The following is a 20207-nucleotide window of genomic DNA, read 5'->3' as shown; positions in this document are numbered from 1 at the left end:
TGGACCATGCAAACATGCTGCCCACTGAAAAATGAGCATGAGGATGTCAGGACTGGAATCTGTATGTCCTAGCACTGAGGGAAGTCCTGTTCTAAATGAGTTATAGAAAGAGTTGGTCTCAGGCTACTTATCATTTTTGTTTATTTGGTCTAAACAGTGTATAGTGCATAATTACTTGGAAAATGAAGAATCATCTTCATTCCATTAATGAAAGTTGAAATTAATTCACATTGAGGAACTAGACAAATAGGGCACTAGAATTTGTCTATGAAGGATATTTACTAAATAGTGCAAATTTCTCACTTGAAAAGTAAACTGGAAGGTTGTAGGGAAAATGCCAATAAATACATAATGATAGAAGTATTAACAGTTTTAGGTACTTGGTGAAAAATTAGAAGGATCCATATGGGCAAACTAAAAGTTACTGCCATAAAATTTTTAGAAGATAGCAGAGATTAAAATAAATATTTGATGTCAATTTTATATACATGACCTAAGAATTGATGAACCTGTAGGCACACAATCTAAAATTTTAATTCCCAGCATGGCTTCTAGATTATAATGGGAAGTCACAAGAGCAAGACATTTTTCAAGGGTCAACTATTATAATATCCCCAGGGTCCTGATTTCATTCCCTGGACATGGCCAGCTAGCAACATACTGGCTAGTATTGGCCCCAGATAATCTTTACATCAAATAAATGGCTCACTCTTGATTTTATTGATATGCCAATGCAAGAGTTTCCAGTGTCCCCGTTCTATTTTAAATCTTTTCCTGTGGTCACTAGAGCTAGGTGTCATCTGGAGACAATTTGACAGTGACTTTCTTGAAGGATGGCTTTATTATGATCTGATAGGCTTGTGTGTCCTGTTGTAATGAGAGCAACAAAATATTTTAAACTTGTAATGAAGGCTAGATGAATGGAAACTCAGGCGACACAGGCATGATAAAGGGGTTGGCTGCCCTGGAGAGACAATGACAAGTGGAGCACCAACAGGGTCTCTGAAGGAAACCAAACCAGCATTTGCGGAAGCATAAAAACAAAGCACTCTGCGACTGCAAACAAAAGCAATCCTCTCATTTAAGCCTGAGTGTGCGAAAATCCAGCTCTAGGGTCTGAAAAGAAAAGTATATGGATTGCTGTCTCAAAACATAAAAACAAAATAATACATGTATTAGCAATGTGACTGGCAAACACTGGCGATGAGGAGGGAGGGGATAAACCAAGAAGAGTTCACACAGCATCATCAGCCTGCAGCAAAGCGTATTGTATCATGGCAAAGGACAATCAGCAGCAGCGGGGGAAGTTGGGAGGGGGGACAACCAAGCTCTCATAGCACCTGCACAAGCCACACTCTCTGCTCTTGAAGCCTGAAATGGTGGTCTTATGATCATGAGAAGACCCAGCGGGGTGGACCAGCATTGGAAAGGGCATTCACTTGGTGAGATCCATGGCAGCGCAGCAGCATTTGCAGCACACATGCAAATCCTGACAGACACACACCTTCCTTGGCAGAGGAAGGGATTTTTACTTCTGGAGCCACTTCCGTGACCTCTTTAACACTTTTCTCATGAGGAGCCCCTGCCAGGGCACTGTCTTCTGGAATTATCTGCGCCTCTGCGCTAGATTCTGCTCCGCCCTCACTGAGGCCCTCGGGGTTGTCTGAGGGTTTAGCAGCCCCACACTCTTTCCCAGGAAGGGCAGCAGGCTTCATTTCCTCAGCCACTGTACCCTCTAGAGTTTCTTCTTCTTGGGGATGAAAAAGATGTTGACATCATGACCACAGAACAACACACGAAAGGACAGAAATATTATTCATGGAACACTTTCAGCTCCATTTGTATAAACTCTCCACCACATCAGGCGTATTTTCCTTTCCCATCTGGATGAGCAAGTTAATAACCGAATGACAGACACATTATGTACTCTCTGGAAAACTATGATGTAGAATACGCTGATAGAAAGGCCTTTTAAAACTCTAATTAAAAGGCTGGACTCCACATTTTAAATCTCGAGAGCTGAAAGGGTTTTGTGGTTTAATCATCGTTAGTGGGAATGGCAGTACAATGAGCCATGGGGATGGATGGCTTGCTGGGTATTAGAGATGATGGTGTTGCCCCAACACATGGTAGTGAGAAGAAAGATGTACTGCTGTGCTGAGAAAGGCCTTCTTATTGGTTAGACAGAAGCTGTTTTCTCCAATGGAGGAAGTCCCTACATAAGAATTCTCAACTGCTTTGTTTAAAAATGTATAATCTTTGTAAAACAATTTTAGGAATAAAAAAAAAAAGAACTTAGCCTCAAAGTGATACCTACCCAGTTGCTTAACCCTCATCACAGGATCCATCAGAGCACTCGATATAATATTTCTAAGGAAGGGCTATAGAAGTCAACTTACATTGTCTCCATTGAATTATTGATACTCAGGAAAATAACCACTGGAAGTAGAATACCCTCTAACTTCAAAACTTTATCATTTACGAAAGTATGTTTTCCTCATGTACAATTTTTTTCATAGTACTTAGTCAGCAATAGTTCCAGTAATAGTTACTAAGAGAATATGTCCATAACAGCAATACAATCTTTCTATGTAATTCAAAACAAAATCACTAAGGAAAGATGACCAAGAGGCATCCAGACTGCCAAAAATATCCCCCAAAAGTGTAAATAACACAGGAAGAAGAGAAAGGTCAGCCTTTAAATGCAAATAGCGTCTGAAGGCACTGAATTATTTTATTCATTTGTCTCTCATTTACAACTCAAATCTCCATAAAAATAAGTAAACCCACTTTACCCGTTGATAAATGAAAGGAAGCTGTTTTAGAAGTCTGCAGTGGGACCTTTCTTAACGGTATTTCCCTCAACAATTGGACATTGTGCAAAAGGCCCTGTGGGAAACACTACAGATAGGAAGGGAAGGAATTTTCTCTTTAAAGAAATATTAACACCTTGAACAACGGGAGAACTGCCTCATCTATCTTCAGGCATATACCACACAGGTATTTATTTTTTTGATATTTGTTTTTTTTTTTAAATTTACTTATTTTATGTATATGAGTAAACTGTTGCTGTCTTTAGACACACCAGAAGAGGGCATCGGATAACATTATAGATTGCTATGAACGACCATGTGGTTGCTGGGAACTGAACTCAGGACCTCTGAAAGAACAGTCAGTGCTCTTAACTGTTGAGCCATCTCTCCAGCTCCCATGCAGATATTTGTGTATTTGTAATTTAAATTTGTAAGGGACACTTTAAAAATTCCAATTCTTCCTTATTATCTAGGAATTCCTTTATAGTGTATAGATTTTGATTCTAGTTCAAAGAACTTTAAATGTATCTAACTTCACCCAAGACCAACTTACTAATGAAATATAGCCAAGTTAACTTACAGGTTTTCAAACCCATGTAATATTTTGGCATGAACATTTTAAATTTTGAATTAGGTCTGTTTGTGTCCCCTTTACCTATCTCTTAACTACAAACTTCCCACAGAATTCTCTCACTTTTAGTTGACTCTGTGGAAAGGATATATGATGCTGGATATAGTTCTGAGGGTGTCAGAACTGTTGGAGCTCACTGGTTTTAGAAAGGACTTTGTGAGATGCTCCATGTCATGAATGTGCCTGGTGAGCTGTGAATGGACTCCTTGCTGCCTTGGCATTGCCTGTCCCATGTCCTATCACTACATATTATCCTACGTGAGAAGTTCTTCTGTACCCAGCAAGCCACTGTCCTCAACTGAGATCATGGCTGTCTAAGCCTTATTTTAGTTGTACTTTCATATGTATGTATGTATGTATGTATGTATGTATCTCCCGTGTTGAAATTAAACAGGTAGTGGCTCACCATCACTTAATATCCCTTTCAGGATATTCAGTTATGCACAGGTAGTGAACAACTTTATGGAACAAAGGCTGTTAGTCAAATCCTTCATTGCCTCCCGGCTCTGCTCAGGTGATCATGGTGGGATACAGATGTCTTGGAAGCCTCCACAGTCTCTGACTTATTGACATGTAGACATAAATTCACCCTATAGCATTTTTCCTGCTCTAAGTAGGTTCTTTCTTCTTCTTCTTCTTCTCTCTTTTTTTTGAAGATCAAGTATATGAATATAGTAGTAAAAAGGTGACTTCTATTTAAGGCTGGCCCTCATAATAGTCCATATCCAAGGGGGAAAACAAATAATATTAGGATCATTTTCTTCAGTTTGGGTAAATATAATATGTTCTTACCGAATAATATACTTGAAAGAAACAAAAAGAATCCTACTTTGATTTATTTCTTGTTCCCTTTTCTTCTCCCTTCCCATCCATAGGAACAATAGTAAAAAAAAAAGAAAAGAAAAGAAAGGAAGTGTTGTTTCATGTTACAAATGTCTTTTATATCAATTTGAGGCATTCTGGTGGATAAATCCTTATATAGGGACTTCACTTTCATGTGGATAATACAGGCTGATGCTCCCCACCGCCCCCCACACGAAAGCACACGGAACATGGCAATGTATATGGACAGAGATGCAGGCTGGGGAGGAGGAGCAAAAGGGCACCATGCTCATGTTCACCTTTCTCCTGGCCTAAGTGCGCCTGCGCGCTCTGCGCTGTGACACTGGGGGGCACACTAGTCCACTCTGAGCTGAATAAAGGATGCTCATAGTACTCCTCATCGGAATTGTAAGGCTCATCATCAGGCACAGACACGGAGATGGAGGGGGCTAGAAGCCTACGCCTCTCCCCGCTGGTGGCAGACTCGTGGCTGGGGAACCTGTGTAGAGGGCCCACTTGATCCTCAGCCCCTTCATCTACAAACGGACACACAGGAAGAAACTGCAGGGTGAACTGGACAAGACAGACATGAGATCAGATGAGACAGACACCTGCAGAAGGACACAGAAGGTCACCACAGCAGCACAGCTGGATGGGAGGGGCTGAGGCAGACCGAGCTGATGGATGATGGGAGCTAGTGAACGGTGCATGCTTTGCTGGGTACTTAATTTAAACTACTGCTTAGTAAATTTTGTCATTGATCTAAGAAAATAAACAAACAAACAAACAAACAAAAAACACTGAGGCCCCTTCTGAGAAATAGAAATTATCTGCACTTCCCCTCCAGTCTTTCAGAATAACCAAGGAAATATTGGAACAGAAACAAAGTATCACAAAACAAATGCATTCTTTGAAAGAATCTCCTTCCTGCTGGTGAATTCTAAGCCATGCATCAGTACAATAGAAATGAAGGAAGAGAAACATTGTTGGGATATCATGGTACGATCAGTTATTGGGGAAAAGGCTTCTGTTTTAAACTTGGATCATCTAGTCATATATAAATGCTTAGCATTTTGGTTAATTTAAGTTTTGGTTAATGATTTCAACTAGAAAGTAATACATTTCTTTAAGGTCGCATTGTAGATTAGTCTGCTTAGGAATATTTGGATTCCTCTATGAGTCAATGAGAGTTAGGATCATTTTGAATGGACCCCATTTGGCTTTTGATATAGATGCTGTCTGTCAGACTTATGGCCAAGTTACTAGGGTGATCACTAATCACTATCACTCATAGCTAGACCCAAGCTAAAGTTTGTCACCCTCAGAACAGAAACAAAACCTATTAAGTATCTCTCTGTGCAGTGAGCCTTTCAACTTTAAACGAGGTATTATGGCACTGTTTTGCAAATTCACTGTATTTTAAGGACTGTAACTTTGTTCAGCAGCCAAGTATTGGCAACTGGTAATGGGTCTGAAAGTATGAGTATGTTAAAATAATACTTTAGAGACAGAATGCTTTTAATCTTTTCAACATGTTAGTTATTAGTTAGCCAACCAGTTATTGATAGTTCCATGGAAGCTGTTTCTGGCTAGTGGCTCAGAAACTTGTCAGCCGTGGTATTTAGTATACCATGGGAGAGAACCCCATGACATTTGCTATGCTTAGTAGCAGCTGAGCAGACAGTTTTACAGGATCTGGTCTGCAACAGAGACTAGTTCTTGGCTTGCTATGTGTCCCTGTCAGTCATATATTCCCCAGTGACCCCCCCTCAGGCTTCTAATGAATGCAAATTACTTATAAAATGTCTAAGCTGCTCAACCAACGTCATGGGCCATCAAGTAAGTAAAAGTGAGATATACATTTCTCTGCTTTTCAACGTTCGCTTTCTGGGAAGCAAAGAAGACTACAACACAAGCACCAACACTGAGAACTGAGAGCTGGTAGTGAAGAGGCGATGGGTAGGTAGGTACTCAAGGATGTTTCGACTTTGCTGAAGTATTCGGCCTCTGTGGTCATCCTTGTCCTGTTTTAAGTGCCAACCCATAAAAAAAGCACAGAAGTCTGTAATAACTCAAAAGAAGTGATAGTTTTCTATTACAAACACTTATCCCTAATCCCAGAATGGCAGAAACAGCTATGGGTTTGTATGGAGCTCTAACAGCTCCAGTGGAAAGATCATTTCTCCTCAGTCTCTATCTTTTCATTAAGGCAGTCTCCTAAGGGACACTTGGCAAAGTCCAGACCTCTCCTAGGGCTGGATGCTCTAAGAACTTCAAGTTTCTGCTCAGAACTTGTGAGTAAATAGCATCTATGATGCAAACTCCAGAGCTAAGCCAGGAAGTGGTGTACGGGGTTGGACTGGGGAGGGAGGATAGTTGAGAGGGGGATGGCTAAGTATGACTAGTGCAAGAGTCTCATTTGTTAGAAAGGTGAACTGCATATGGCAGATGCTTTCGGTCACCACCCATTAGGGATGGGTAAATAATTAAAAACAAACGAATGAGTGGATGCACGAATGAGGAATAAAGTAAGTAGTTGGGAGAAGTTTCATAAAAATTGAGATAAGAACAGTTGCTTCTAACAGAATTCTTATCTGAAGGCAACCTGACAAGGCAGAAGGACCCCTGGTTCAGAGTAGATTCTTATATTTGTGTAGGCGCCCACATTCTAACATCTCAGGCCAAAGGATTACTGTTATGGCCAGATCAAGGAGGTAGGACAGCTAGTGAGAAGACATTCTAACTGATAGAGCCCTGCAGAGCAGTACCGTGGTCGTCTTCTTAGGTGAGGTATTTGTCAAATTCTTCTTTCAATAAAATCTCAATGTATCCCGCAATAGGCACACATTCTAGGAATACTGATATTACATTAATTACAATACATGGGTGTCTATAAAGTGATGAATATCAAATTATTTTCAGCATAAACTTTCCCTTTGGGAAGGGATTTTTTTTTTTTAAATTTCTGATATTTAAGAAGAAGGAAGTATGTTCTTAGAGCCACCCATTTACTCATTCTGAATATAAGCATGCTCTTTCAATTTCTATACAAGGTCAGCCTGTGGCTGTCCTTATGCCCTTAAAACTGCTGTGATAGACTGTGTTTAGGAAGAAAAATAATCTCGTAGACAAAGCAGTGAAGTCCACCTCTTCCTTTGCCCAGGAGATCTGCTGTGAACAGCATACCAAGGCTGAGTCTTTAGGATCTCATTGAAAACTTGATTAAGAAATCAAACAGTTCCTTCTTTTCTTGGGGCTTATCACCAGCTGTTTTTTTAAGCTATTATTTTTTTAAAGAAATCTGTTACTGTTGAACATTAATTTTTTTGTGGTTTGAGATAAAGGATCAACAGATCCTTTCACATAGTAAAGATGAGATTATCATGTGCCTTTTAATTAATAAACATACATGTATGTTTTTATGTCAATCAAAAGACGGTGACCTATCATTAGATCTTTATGTACTTTAATGTCTCTTTTGAAAAAAAATAAATGGAAAATACAAAAGAAGGTTGGAAAGCAACTCTGAATTGATGAGAAGGGAGCTAGTGTCTTCTCTGATTATAGGGGATGATTTGAGGAAGGCAATTCTTTACACCCTAGAAAGCTGACAACTGAGTAACCCTGAGATGAAAGGGAGTCCATGTCTTCTTCATTGTGTTTTCTGGAAGGAAGACATTAGGTGGATCCCCGGATGGGCAGGAGGAATCCACTTCCTTTTCTGCTACAACTCCCACTGAGTGAGAGGAGTCAATAATAATTCTACCTTCAGCAGACTTTTGGAGTGGGTCAGCTCAGTCAACACCGTAGTTCTTTCTGGGTTAGGAGGATTTTCAGGCACTCTAATGGTTTCAAGTAGGAGCTCAGAAACATTGTCAATGACCTGAGAAGTATACAATTGTCACACATAGCTTCTTGCTGCATCTAGAATGAAACCTAGGCCCTTGGCTCAAACTGGTTACCACCCTCTCCCCATTTCCTTAAGCCTTTCTCCCTTTCTCCCTATACGGTAGACATGGTCTCCTGCCCTAGAACATGGAATCTTTTCATATATCAGCATCCAACTGTGTGTCCTGTTTCCTCTGCACACTGCCTTTCTTATCTGTGATAAACCAATATTTTCTCTTATTTTGGAACTAGCCATAGAGTAAAAGGAGGATTCCCTTGCTGTTCTTTCTGGAGCCAGCTGTTTTCTGGAGGCGGTTGTCCTTATTGTTCATGAGGATAATCCAGTTGAAATATTTGTAAGCCTTTTTACTGCATTCCTGTTCTCTATGTAGTTTTCTTATTGAAAGCTGGGATTATGTAGGTTTTGGTCTCAAGTATTTGCTCAGAATGTGGAAAGTCCCTGGGACACTCACTTTAGGAGTTCAGTAAATATGACCCAGATGACCAAATACAAAGTCCAAAGAGAATCTTTCAGATGTATGAATGATATCATAAAGCACATTTAAGGAGATTAACTAATAACCAAGAGATGTTACACACTAACTACAATTGCCAAATCTTTTTTCCCCCATCATATAGTGATTTTGCTTGATTAACGTTATTTCAAGTATTAAGTCAGGAAGAGGGTAGTCTTAATTAAGAAAAGGCTTGCTCAAAAAGGTAGTATTTATAAATCTGTGACTAAAAATAATATATCTCAGAGTTAACAATATATAGCTGAGAAATCTAGCTTCTTGTATTTGGGAAATATTGAAGTGAATCATTACAAATTATAAGATGCTAAATATTTAGTGATCAATGTGCATCTTTTACATGATGATATGAAGCGACAACAAAAAGAAGAGTAAATGAGGAAGAAAAGAAATAAAAATGGTCTTAGGGTATGAGACTGAGAATGAGAGCAAGCCACCAGTATTCCTCTTACTTAGCTCAGCCAGCCTCCATGTGTACTCCAAGCAAAAGGCCCGCCGCAGTGTAATCGGGCGCCTCTCATCTCAAATTCTGAATGAATGTGCTTCAAAGCATCCCTCTGACTGTCAATGAGAGCTAAAATGCTGACGTGGTGGTGTAAGTGCATGAATGTATTCATGGAGGGTAGCAGGTCTCAGTGGGGAAGCAGCCATGCTCTCCTAGCTTCTGGTTCCCTGCTCTCTGTATCTGTTCATTCATAAGCTTTGTGCTGTATTCATTAATATGAGTGTTGAGTGTTTGCTATGGGGCAGGGCCTGGGGAAGTTCTCAGCAATGTAAAGTGAGCAGAATACGTAATTTCCGACGCTTCCATAAGAAAATACTGACTCCCACTGTCACAGGGGTTCTATCTGTTATTTCTTTTCAGTCATAAGAGGACTGTATCATGCCTGTCCAACATCTCCACATTAAGTTAGCTGCTTATAATGATTCTAGCTACTTGAACGCAAAGTTTTCTTCACACAGTCGATGTTCCTGTTTATCTAATATTCACCATATTCCTAATCTTTTTTTTTTTTTAATGTAGAAAAGTGATTCTGCTTTCAGCCACATGCTTATTTTCTTCTTGATTATCTGAAGCAGTATCAACTTGGGTCTGCGTTATTACCTGGCTCCAGCATCCCTGGATGTGGACTAGAGTTTAGTATTTGTTCCTTTCTGAAAGACTCAACCCTGAAAGGCCAAAAGCCCTTACCTTCCTCCCCGGCAGCTGTTTGCTCTGAGGCCGGCGACGGTGGTGGGGAAGGTGGCAGATTCGCTGTTTCTTCCGCTGCTACAGGTCACACATGGAGAAATGAGATAGAATAATTAATTCAGTCAGTCCAGTGGCCTTCCAGTCTACAAACAGGCTCCCACGGAACTCTATCTTTTACACGATTTACATGTTAACAGCTTAGAAGATAAACACTCTGTATTTTTAAAACCATTTTCTCCATAAAAATGAATTAGATACACGTGAAAACAAATTCTGTCACAAGTTGTAGGTGTAAAATTAATAAAGTGTTTCATTTAGTCCTGAGATACCACATTAAAATACATCCAGGTAAGCATTGTGGTTTGGATTAGAATAGTCTAATTAAAAAAACAACTATCTTTGAGTGTTCTGCTAGGTCTAGAAATAGATATTATATTGATTATTCATAGAATGTTATTTGATAAACATGTTGAATAACACTTTGCCCTCAGTTTAAGATGAAATTTCCTTTCTCTTTTGTGTTTGGAAAAGAAAAGTGAAGTTGGTACAGACTATGGCAGTCATCAGACAAGCTCTACCCAACGAGTGAGAGTTGAGCTTTGGTGTCCCAGTGAATTAGTATGGTGGGAGAGGATCTGAACCACCTCTGATGTCCTCCGGGACACTTACCTTCCTCATGACCTTCCTAGGCAGGGAAAAGACTTCAAGGAAAATAGTTCTCAATTAATGCCAGTAGCTGAATCTATTTTATAAACTGTGAGAACTGAAGTTTCACAATACAGTGGTTGACTTAGTAGCGGTCGCTTTGTGACAACAGTGTTTCGTTCCTTGACTCTTTGAAATTTGTGCCACATATTATTAAGACTTCACATTTTAAAACTTGGGTTTTATTGCAGAGTAACAAAGAACAGGAGTGAATGCTAGATTAAAGGTTAATGTTTTAAGTTAGGAACCTTTTCCATTTCTACTCACGAGATAGTCCCTGATAATCAAGATACCCAGATTGACACATACTATATTCTAGGTTCTTAGTCGAGGAAAGAAAGAAATTCTTATGGTTTATTTTTAGTGGACATTTTAAGAACTCTTAATTAGGAAAACAAATATTAAGGATACATTGAACTATATGAAATTAGAAAATATTTTTAGGATTTAGAAGCCATACTATTTGACATATCAGGCACATGTATCTATGAAGTAAATACACTGAATCCTAAAATGTCTTCCTCCATTATCTATCTATCTATCTATCTATCTATCTATCTATCTATCTATCTACCTACCTATCTATCAATTCTCTATCTATAATTTGTATATGTATCTATATATCAAGCTATTCAGTCTTCCATGTATTTGTGCCTATCATCTAGCTATGTATCTATCTATAAAATCAATCAATCAATCATTTATGAAACTGTAATTTATCATTGCATCTATAACCTATCTATCATCTATATATTTATGAATCTACTTACATATCTATATTTAAATTCTGAATCAATCTATGTCTCTGTGCATGGCAGCCAACCTTGGCTGAGTGCCCTTCTCAGTGATTATGTGTTACATACCACCATAGCACTGAAGGACATTTATGACTATGGGAAAGGGCAAGGCTATTGAAGTGCCCTTAGATGAGCTATGTGGTCAACTCTCAAACCACAAGGTCAGTTTCTCCTATGTGATTCAAGTCACTGATGACTCTATCAGATCTCTAGCTACTGGATCTGTGTTGATGAACCCTTGAGGAGAGACCGTCATTTGTAACTGAAGTTTCAGTTCATTTTCTTTATGTGCACGGAGTCATAAAATCCCTATTTAATAAATAAAAGGAGGCCCATCATGTCTAAGATCAGGTGCTTCACCCTAAGACCTGCCAAAACATCCCAGTGAAACCACTGAGGGCTCAACATGTTCTCCTGCTTCTAGTAGAGGTGACAGGTGAATGACATATATACAAAGTATGTGCAAAGTAGACTCTATCTCTTCAGCAGGGATACTTTATGCGGTGAGAAGGGCAAATGCTCGCCCTGTGTTAGGTTCTTCTCATTTACCTAAAGGCAGAGCTGCAGGCTGCTCCTTGTGCTGGGCCTCCTTCTCTTGTTCACCCTTCAGGACTGCTACAGCTTCAGCTGTGACCACTTGAACAATCCGTGCAGACACCTCCTCTGCAAAGAAACGGCGATGAAAGAACATATAATGACCAGGAGTCCAATCAGGTAGTGTCAAGAATTGCTCAACGGTATTAAAAAAATAACTTTAGGACTAGAGAATTCACAGACACATTAATTGTTCAAAACAAGTCTAATATTTAAAACAAATCCATTGAGAATGCTTTCTTCTAGGGTCCCAGCCTTTTAGGGGAAATTGGGAGTAAACTAAGAGGTATAACATACATAGTAGTCATTGGGACAGCATGGAACCCTGTTTTCCGGATCATTGGTGGGTCTTCCTATTAGCACTTAATATCCTCCCGTGGCACTTAGCACAGCTCTCAGGGAACTATGCTAAGACATGTCACTTACCTACTTGGAAAATACCCACAGTCCTGGGCAATTTCTTTTGCTATGCACACAATTCTTGAAGCCTTTGTCACTGAATTATTTGCTAGACTGGATGGATACTTAACACATTTTTTAAAAATGTATTTAGTGAAAGGGTAGAAAATGAACATAAAAGCTTTTGTTCATATTACTTACATAAACTAGAGGTAGTTTATATAGTGTCCATACTGGACACTATAGTTGCTAACTTTACAAATGCATAATTACTTCATATACTTTGGAAGAATTTGACATATTTTACAACAGTATCCTTTAAATTAGAATCCCAAGTACTTGAGTGTTAATTAACTTTCCTAGACTAAAAATTTTAAAATACTAATTAAAGCTTTCTTTATTTAGAAAAAATAATAAAAAAGTACAAATATCATTAGCACATGTGATAAAATTATAACTGATCACTGTAACAGTATTTCAGTCTTTTGTGTAGGACTGCAAGTTGGTATCAACTGAGAATTACTTTAGTTGTTTATACCATAATGGAACTTGATACATAAAGAATGTATTCATACAAAATAGCCAAAACTAATATTGTGGCCATTTGATTATGAACGGTTTTAAAACAGACTAAGAAGAGACAGTGAGGTGAGAACCCAAGGCATGTCTCAGGCTAGGGTAGTCACATTCCTCCTACACAAAACGTACTGTATCCTCAGTATCATGTTTCATTGGTGAGCAGCAATTTAGTTTCAGTTTATTTTGGAGAAGAAATCACAGGAAATTTTAATTTCATTGTTTTTGGTTGAGGGAAAACTAACTTGGAAATGAACTTTTGGTTCACAATTGGACAAAACTTAAGAATGAGGTGATTTGATTTTTTGTATACATTTAATCCTAATTGTCAGAAAATAATTTTAATGTGATCTGAGAAAGCTTGACAAACTTTTACTTTTAACGGAATTTATCAGGATGAAGCCTCACAGGAGACAGTTATGCTAGGTTCCTGTCTGTGAGCATAGCAAAATATTATGACTAGTGTCAGGGGTTGGCTCTCATGTGGGACTCCTAACTAGTAAAGTGGGGGCTGTCTTGGTCTCTGTCCCCTGACATTGGATACCCTTCCCCTAATGGAACTACTTGGTTGGGTCTCAGTGGGAGAGGATGTTCCTAGTTTTGCTGGGGCCAGATGTGCCAGGGTGCAGGTGGTAGCCAAGGGAGGATCCCCCTTATCTGAGCAGAAGGGAAGAGAACAATGGAGGGAGGGATGTGTAAGGTGAGACTGGGAGGAGAGGGGGAGGGGGCTGTGATTGGGATGTAAAGGGAATTAAAAATAAATTATTGGAGGAAAAATTCAGAAAGAGCACACACGACCTAAAAATAAAGAAAAAGAATTTACCAGGAGTTAAAGATATAGTGATAAGGCATTTGTCTCACTTGCCTAAGATTTTGGGTTCAGTTCTCAACATCCATATTTTATAAAAAACAAATACACTTTTAAAAGAATAATCTTCACCTATGGTCACTTGATCTTTGACAAAGGAGCTAAAACCATCCAGTGGAAAAAAAGACAGCATTTTCAACAAATGGTGCTAGTTCAACTGGCGGTTAGCATGTAAAAGAATGCAAATCGATCCATTCCTATCTCCTTGTACAAAGCTCAAGTCCAAGTGGATCAAGGACCTCCACGTAAAACCAGATACACTGAAACTAATAGAAAAGAAAGTGGGGAAGAGCCTCAAGCACATAGGCACAGGGGAAAATTTCCTGAACAGAACACCAATAGCTTATGCTCTAAGATCAAGAATAGACAAATGGGACACCATAAAGTTGCAAAGCTTCTATAAAGCAAAAGACATTGTCAATAGGACAAAACACAACCAACAAAGTGGGAAAAGATCTTTACCAATCCTATATCTGATAGAGGGCTAATATTCAATGTATACAAAGAACTCAAGAAGTTAGACTCCAGAGAACCAAATAACCCTATTAAAAATGGGCTACAGAGCTAAACAAAGAATTCTCAATTGAGGAACACCGAATGGCTGAGAAGCACCTAAAGAAATGTTCAACATCTTTAGTCATCAGGGAAATGCAAATCAAAACAACCCTGAGATTCCACCTCACACCAGTCAGAATGGCTAGGATAAAAAACTCAGGTGACAGCAGATGCTGGAGAGGTTGTGGAGAAAGAGGAATACTCCTTCATTGCTGGTGGGATTGCAAGCTTGTACAACCACTCTGGAAATCAGTTTGGTGGTTCTTCCAGAAATTGGACATAGTACTGAGAACCCAGCTATACAACTCCTGGGTATATACCCAGAAGATGCTCCAACATGTAACAAGGACATATGCTCCACCATGTTCATAGCAGCCTTATTTATAATTGCTAGAAACTGGAAACAACCCAGATGTCCCTCAACAGAGGAATGGATATAGAAATTGTGGTACATCTACACAATGGAGTAATACTCAGCTCTTAAAAACCATGAATTTATGAAATTCTTAGGGAAATGGATGGATCTGGAGAATGTCATCCTGACTGAGGTAACCCAATCACAAAACAACACACATGGTATGCACTCTCTGATAAGTGGTTATTAGCCCAGAAGTTCGGAATACACAAAGTATAATCCACAAACCACAAGAAACTCAGGAAGAAGAAGACCAAAATGTGGACGCTTCATTCCTTCTTAAAAGGAGGAACAAAATACCCATGGAAGGAGTTGCAGAGACTAACTATGGAGCAGAGACTGAAGTAAGGACAATCCAGCCTGATATAGCTGTCTCCAGAGAGGCTCTGACAGTACCTGACTAATACATAAGTAGAGGCTCACAGCCATCCATTGAACTGAGTATGGGGTCCACAAATGAAGGAGCTAGAGAAAGGATCCAAAGAGCTGAAGGGTTTGCAGTCCCTTAAGATGAACAACAATATGAACTAACTAGTACCCTCTGAGCTCCCAGGGACTAAACCACCAACCAAGGAGTACACATGGTAGGACTGATTGCTCCGGCAGCATATGTATAGCAGAGGATGGCCAAGTCAGTCATCAGTGTGAGGAGAGGCCCTTGGCCCTGTGAAGGTTCTGTGCCCCAGTGTAGGGTAATGCCAGGGCCAGTAAGCGGGAGAGGATGGGGTGGGGAGCAGGGGGAGGGGGATGGAACAGGGGTTTGTTCTTGTTGTTGTTTTTTTGTTTTTGTTTTTGTTTTTGGAGGGGAAACTGGGAAATATGACATGTAAATAAAGAAAATATCTAATAAAAGAAAAAAGAGAATAATCTGATAATATAGGAAGAAGTTAATTTTATACTGGTTTAACTGAACAACCAAACTAGCTGTTTGGAATCTTAATAAATAGCAATAGTTTTCAAATAGAAAATAATATACGTTCTATTTAAAATTTCATAGTGTATTTGGAAATATATGACCATGAACAGAGGCTCTGAGAGTTTCATTTGGTCTAGCTAATTTACAGTTTTCCTTTAAGGAAGCAAAGAAATGTATCAACAGGACAGCAATTGTAGTTTTCCCTACAGAGTGAGAGATGGCTTTTTCCCAGCAGAAATGCAATCAGAGCTCTCCTGGGTAGACTTGGCCTCTCCATTGCCTGGCTCCTGGGACAGAAACAAATTCACTTAGGGTTTGGGTAAATTCAGGGGAAATTAAGAATTAATGTACCAAAGAAGCATGAAAGACGAAGCATGACAATCATAAAATCAGAATAACAACAATAAATTACAAAAACTATGATTTTTATCTTATACATATGCATATTATTTTCCTACATTGAATCATGTATGATATTTTCCTTCATCCTACATATATATCTAATGCTTCTGTCCCTTTATCTATCCATCTGCCAATCTATCCACTCATTACCTATTTATGGGATAACTGTCCTTTAAGGTAAGTTATTAAGAAGTTACTTGTATTTGACTAGTGTTTGAATGTTAACCTTGTGATAATCTTTAGTTTTATCATTAATGCCAACATGACAATGAGAGAATTTCCATACATAATGAAAATAACTTGGTCTTACTGTCAGGATATAGCTAAGAAAAGTTTGTAAGAAAAAATTGGTAAAAATAAATGCATAAATAAATAAATAATTGAAGGAAGAAAGGGAGGAAGAGAGGAAGAAAAAACCCAGTTGAGTCGACCTGATTATAAACTGGAAAGAAAACATTAAGCGTAACCTTTCTGAATCTAATTCATACCTTTTTACAAAGTTGTAAAGTTGCTGATTATTGGGTAGTCCAATAAATACAACCAATGAAGATATAGTCCAAGGAACACAGAGGTAAATAATATATCAGTACTTAAGGAAAACATTTGAAATATACCTCCTTGCTTGGATGCCTGACTCTGGCTACCAACCAGTATATCAGATTCCTGCCACTTATGAAATGTATACAAATTAACCCTGCACCAGTCTTCACTGCACAGCTCAGCATTTTCAGCTGTTCCAGCCCTTTGTTTCCCTTCAGGAGATCATCCATACTACACCATTGCTAGGGCCTTATTGTTCCCACTCTTAAACATGCTTAGCATATCTTTACTCATTGGTTTCTGTGATACTCATCTATTGAAACCCAGTTAATGAATAAAATTGATGGAGTTGACAACCTCTCCGGAGCTCTGAAAATTCTAAGCTGTTCCTTAAGTCACACTGGCCTGACCGAATAATTGTTGTTGTTGATAATGCAGCCTGTGGATTTGAATCAGGAGCAGCTGGGCCTTCTCGAACAAGCAGTGGTTCACCAGTCAGACTGTGAACGCAAAATGCCAGCTATTCGGCATATGCCTGGACACATATCCTTGTCGATTTTTTTTGCAGCTTGTTAAAAGAGAACCAATATGCATTGACAGTAAATTCAACCATATGGAAATAAAAACCACTAAGTGTTTCTGTTTTGAAGCATTGTGGGCATGATAATGGCGTGTTAAAAGAAATGACAAATAAGTCTGCCGTACACTTGGTGAAAAGGGAAAACAGAACAATTTAAGACAGAATGCTCCTGTCAAGAAGGTTTTTCTCAGTTGGGTACGGAGATGGTTGCCTAGGAAACCAATGTTAATTGCTGCTGCTGCTGCTGCTGCTGCTGGAATCCAGTCATAAGGAAAGCACTGTGTAGTTGGAAGTGCTCCACTAAACAAACAGCCTCCATAAACTCGTCAAGAGGGAGGGGAAGAAAGGAAAATTCCTTGCTTCTTCTTGCTTAATTTGGAGAGTAAGTGGCTCTTCTGAAAGTATTTCCTTGAATTAGCTGGTGAGGAAAGCATTTAAAGAGAAGATTGTTGAAGGATTTTGTTTGTTTGTTTCCCTGGAATCTTTGCATTCATTAAGGAGGCCCTCAGAGCAGCATTCAGACTTCTATGGATGCACAACATCCCGACAGCTACACATCTTTGCTCAGCAGCCCCCTCGCTTCATCTTTTCCTCTAAAGAGATGCTGACTGGAACAAAGCTCCCATCTCATTTAAGGGGGCAAATGCATTGTCCATAAAGTCAACTTATAAAGACAGAGACATTTAAGAACAGAAACCACAGTTGTATGAAACTCATGGATTTTGTTTGTTTGCTTTTTAAGAGGTTTACTTTGCCTCTGCTGTAGATGCTGTAAGGATACTTAGCCATTACTGGGAGATATAAAGATGAGAAATGGCACCCCTGAGCACAACTGTCTTTGAATTGTTTACTGAAGGACACATTTTTTTCTACTTTCTAATTTTCCCTCAGTGGCCACAAATTTTTGATTATTTCTTTTGCGGACACTCCTGTTTGATATTCATGTCCAAATAAGTAGGAATTATGGTTAGAGAGTTCCTCTTCTCTTAAAAAAATAAAATTATGTGTACGAAAAAAATTACATGTAGGTGTGTATTTCTGTGTGGGGGTATGTGCAAATCACAGCAGGGTTCATGGAGGCCAGAGGCATTGGATCCTCTGTAGCAGGAATTAGCGTTGGTTGTGCTGGGAGCTGAATTCACACATCCCACTCTTAACTGCTGAAACATTGCTCTGTCCCCAAGACTCTCTCAACCTCAACCTATGTGCTCAAATCCATAATCTTGCCTAGATCACTCCTTCACATACTCAGGCAAAGTCCTTAGAGATTGACTGGCCTGGCCTGGCTTTCAAAACTGGTTAAGGAGCAGGGGTAGCAAACTAAGATAAATACCAGTGGCAGGATACTACAACCGAAGGATGCTAATGTATTGAGTCAAAAATAATTAGACAAGCAGAGATAGAAACAGCACAACCTGTAAAAGTTTCTTTCTAAATTTAGTGGCCCAGATGGAAATAGAAGGAATAGTATTTGAGCAAAAGACTCAAAATTAAGTGAACATGATCCCAATCTAGGTTTATACTTACATGTTCTAGCTTAAAGTTTGGTGGGGTGATTTCTAGTATTACCATACTTATATATACTTATGTTGCTACTTGTAGCACATATATTAGAAATTTGATAATTAAGTCAAGTATAATATTTCACTGTTCTAAATTAATTGGATAAACATAAATTTAATAAAGAATTTACTTCCTAAAAATTTCAAACAGCTTCAATTCCAACAAACTAAATAATCATTTTGTCACTGAGAGATTGATAATGCCAAATAAGGGATGTAAATGTTCTACATTAAATCTTATTAAAACTTGTACTACTCTTTGTAGACTTTTGAAAACTGGTAGTGTCTTCATTTCTAGGGATTAAAACATCCCACACTATAAAACATCACTAGAAACATGACTGTGAAGATAAATTATCAGTACAATGGTGAAATCTTGAATAAATCTACCCTTTAAAAGAATAACTATGGAATAAACGAAACATACATGTGTGTACATGCACATTCCCATCTGCATGTGTCAACACTGATTTATACAAGAGTTTAAGGCTTTGTGTCTGTTTGGATGCCACGATAGGCTGGAGTGCCAGGAGTGAAGGTGAGTATTGAATGCTAACAGTAATGTCATCCCAAGGGAGATGATATGATACTAAATGGAAAATAATCTAGTTTTTTTTTTTTTCTAAAGAAGTCACCGGGATGCTGAGATTTTGAAATATAAATTCCCTTTATGTCAGAAACAATCTTTACCAGTTACCTAAACACAGCTGTCTGCTATTGTATTCTATTCTATAACCTATGCTGTAATAATATGGTTGAAACCATTATGTTAGTGAACACTTGCTTCCTCCCCCTTGCTTATCCTTAGCATAACTTCACTGAGTTTTGGGAGATCTTATATAATTTAAGAATCCCTTTACAGGAAAGTTACTTTGGTCACATATATCATAGATCTCGCTCAAACAGTATACAGGGAAGGCGACATGCCTTCTGCATAAGTGTAGTTTGATGGACTGTTCAGTCCTGACCATTTCTGAGACTGACGGCACCACCCTCAGCAACAACATCAGCTTTCCTTCATGAGCTACAATCTTACATCAGGGATTGCCCATATTCTAGCTACAAATTTTATTTAGACACAATTACTGCATAAAATATTGTTCACTCATATTTTCTTTGTAGCAGCACTTGAAGGGACTTGATTATAAGTTACTTATAGTAATTCTTTATATTTCTTTCAAATTATAAGGGCATATATACATAGAACCATTGTTCAAAATCTTTAAAAGTACAATGAAATCAATGACATTATAAGAATTGAAATACCTATAGTAAACAAATGATGAAATAGGAAAGGAGAAATATACATGCAAGCAACCCTTCTATTATTAATAATATAGTTAAAAGTTCAGCCACAGCACAGTGTAAAGTGGATCTCTCCACTGGAAACTACCAAACAAGCATAATTGAAGATTATTA

At 38.6% G+C, this 20207-nt stretch overlaps 1 protein-coding gene across 15 annotated transcripts in view; it reads right to left on the bottom strand.

Annotated features, from left to right (window-relative positions):
- The window catches only part of Map2 (microtubule associated protein 2), a 264189-nt gene that overhangs the window by 30821 nt on the left and 213161 nt on the right, over positions 1-20207 (bottom strand). For all 15 annotated transcript variants that reach the window (XM_031367772.1, XM_031367776.1, XM_031367775.1 and 12 more), the window contains 2 exons: positions 11931-12044; positions 9880-9957 (listed from right to left, as the gene is read on the bottom strand). In XM_031367772.1, the coding sequence (XP_031223632.1) occupies positions 9880-9957; positions 11931-12044 (192 nt within the window). The remainder of the gene's footprint in view (positions 1-9879; positions 9958-11930; positions 12045-20207) is intronic.

Source organism: Mastomys coucha, unplaced genomic scaffold (genome assembly GCF_008632895.1).
Source record: "Mastomys coucha isolate ucsf_1 unplaced genomic scaffold, UCSF_Mcou_1 pScaffold14, whole genome shotgun sequence".
Taxonomy (NCBI): Eukaryota; Metazoa; Chordata; class Mammalia; order Rodentia; family Muridae; genus Mastomys; species Mastomys coucha.
Note: the sequence above shows the minus strand (reverse complement) of the source record. Positions and strands in the feature narration are given on the sequence as shown.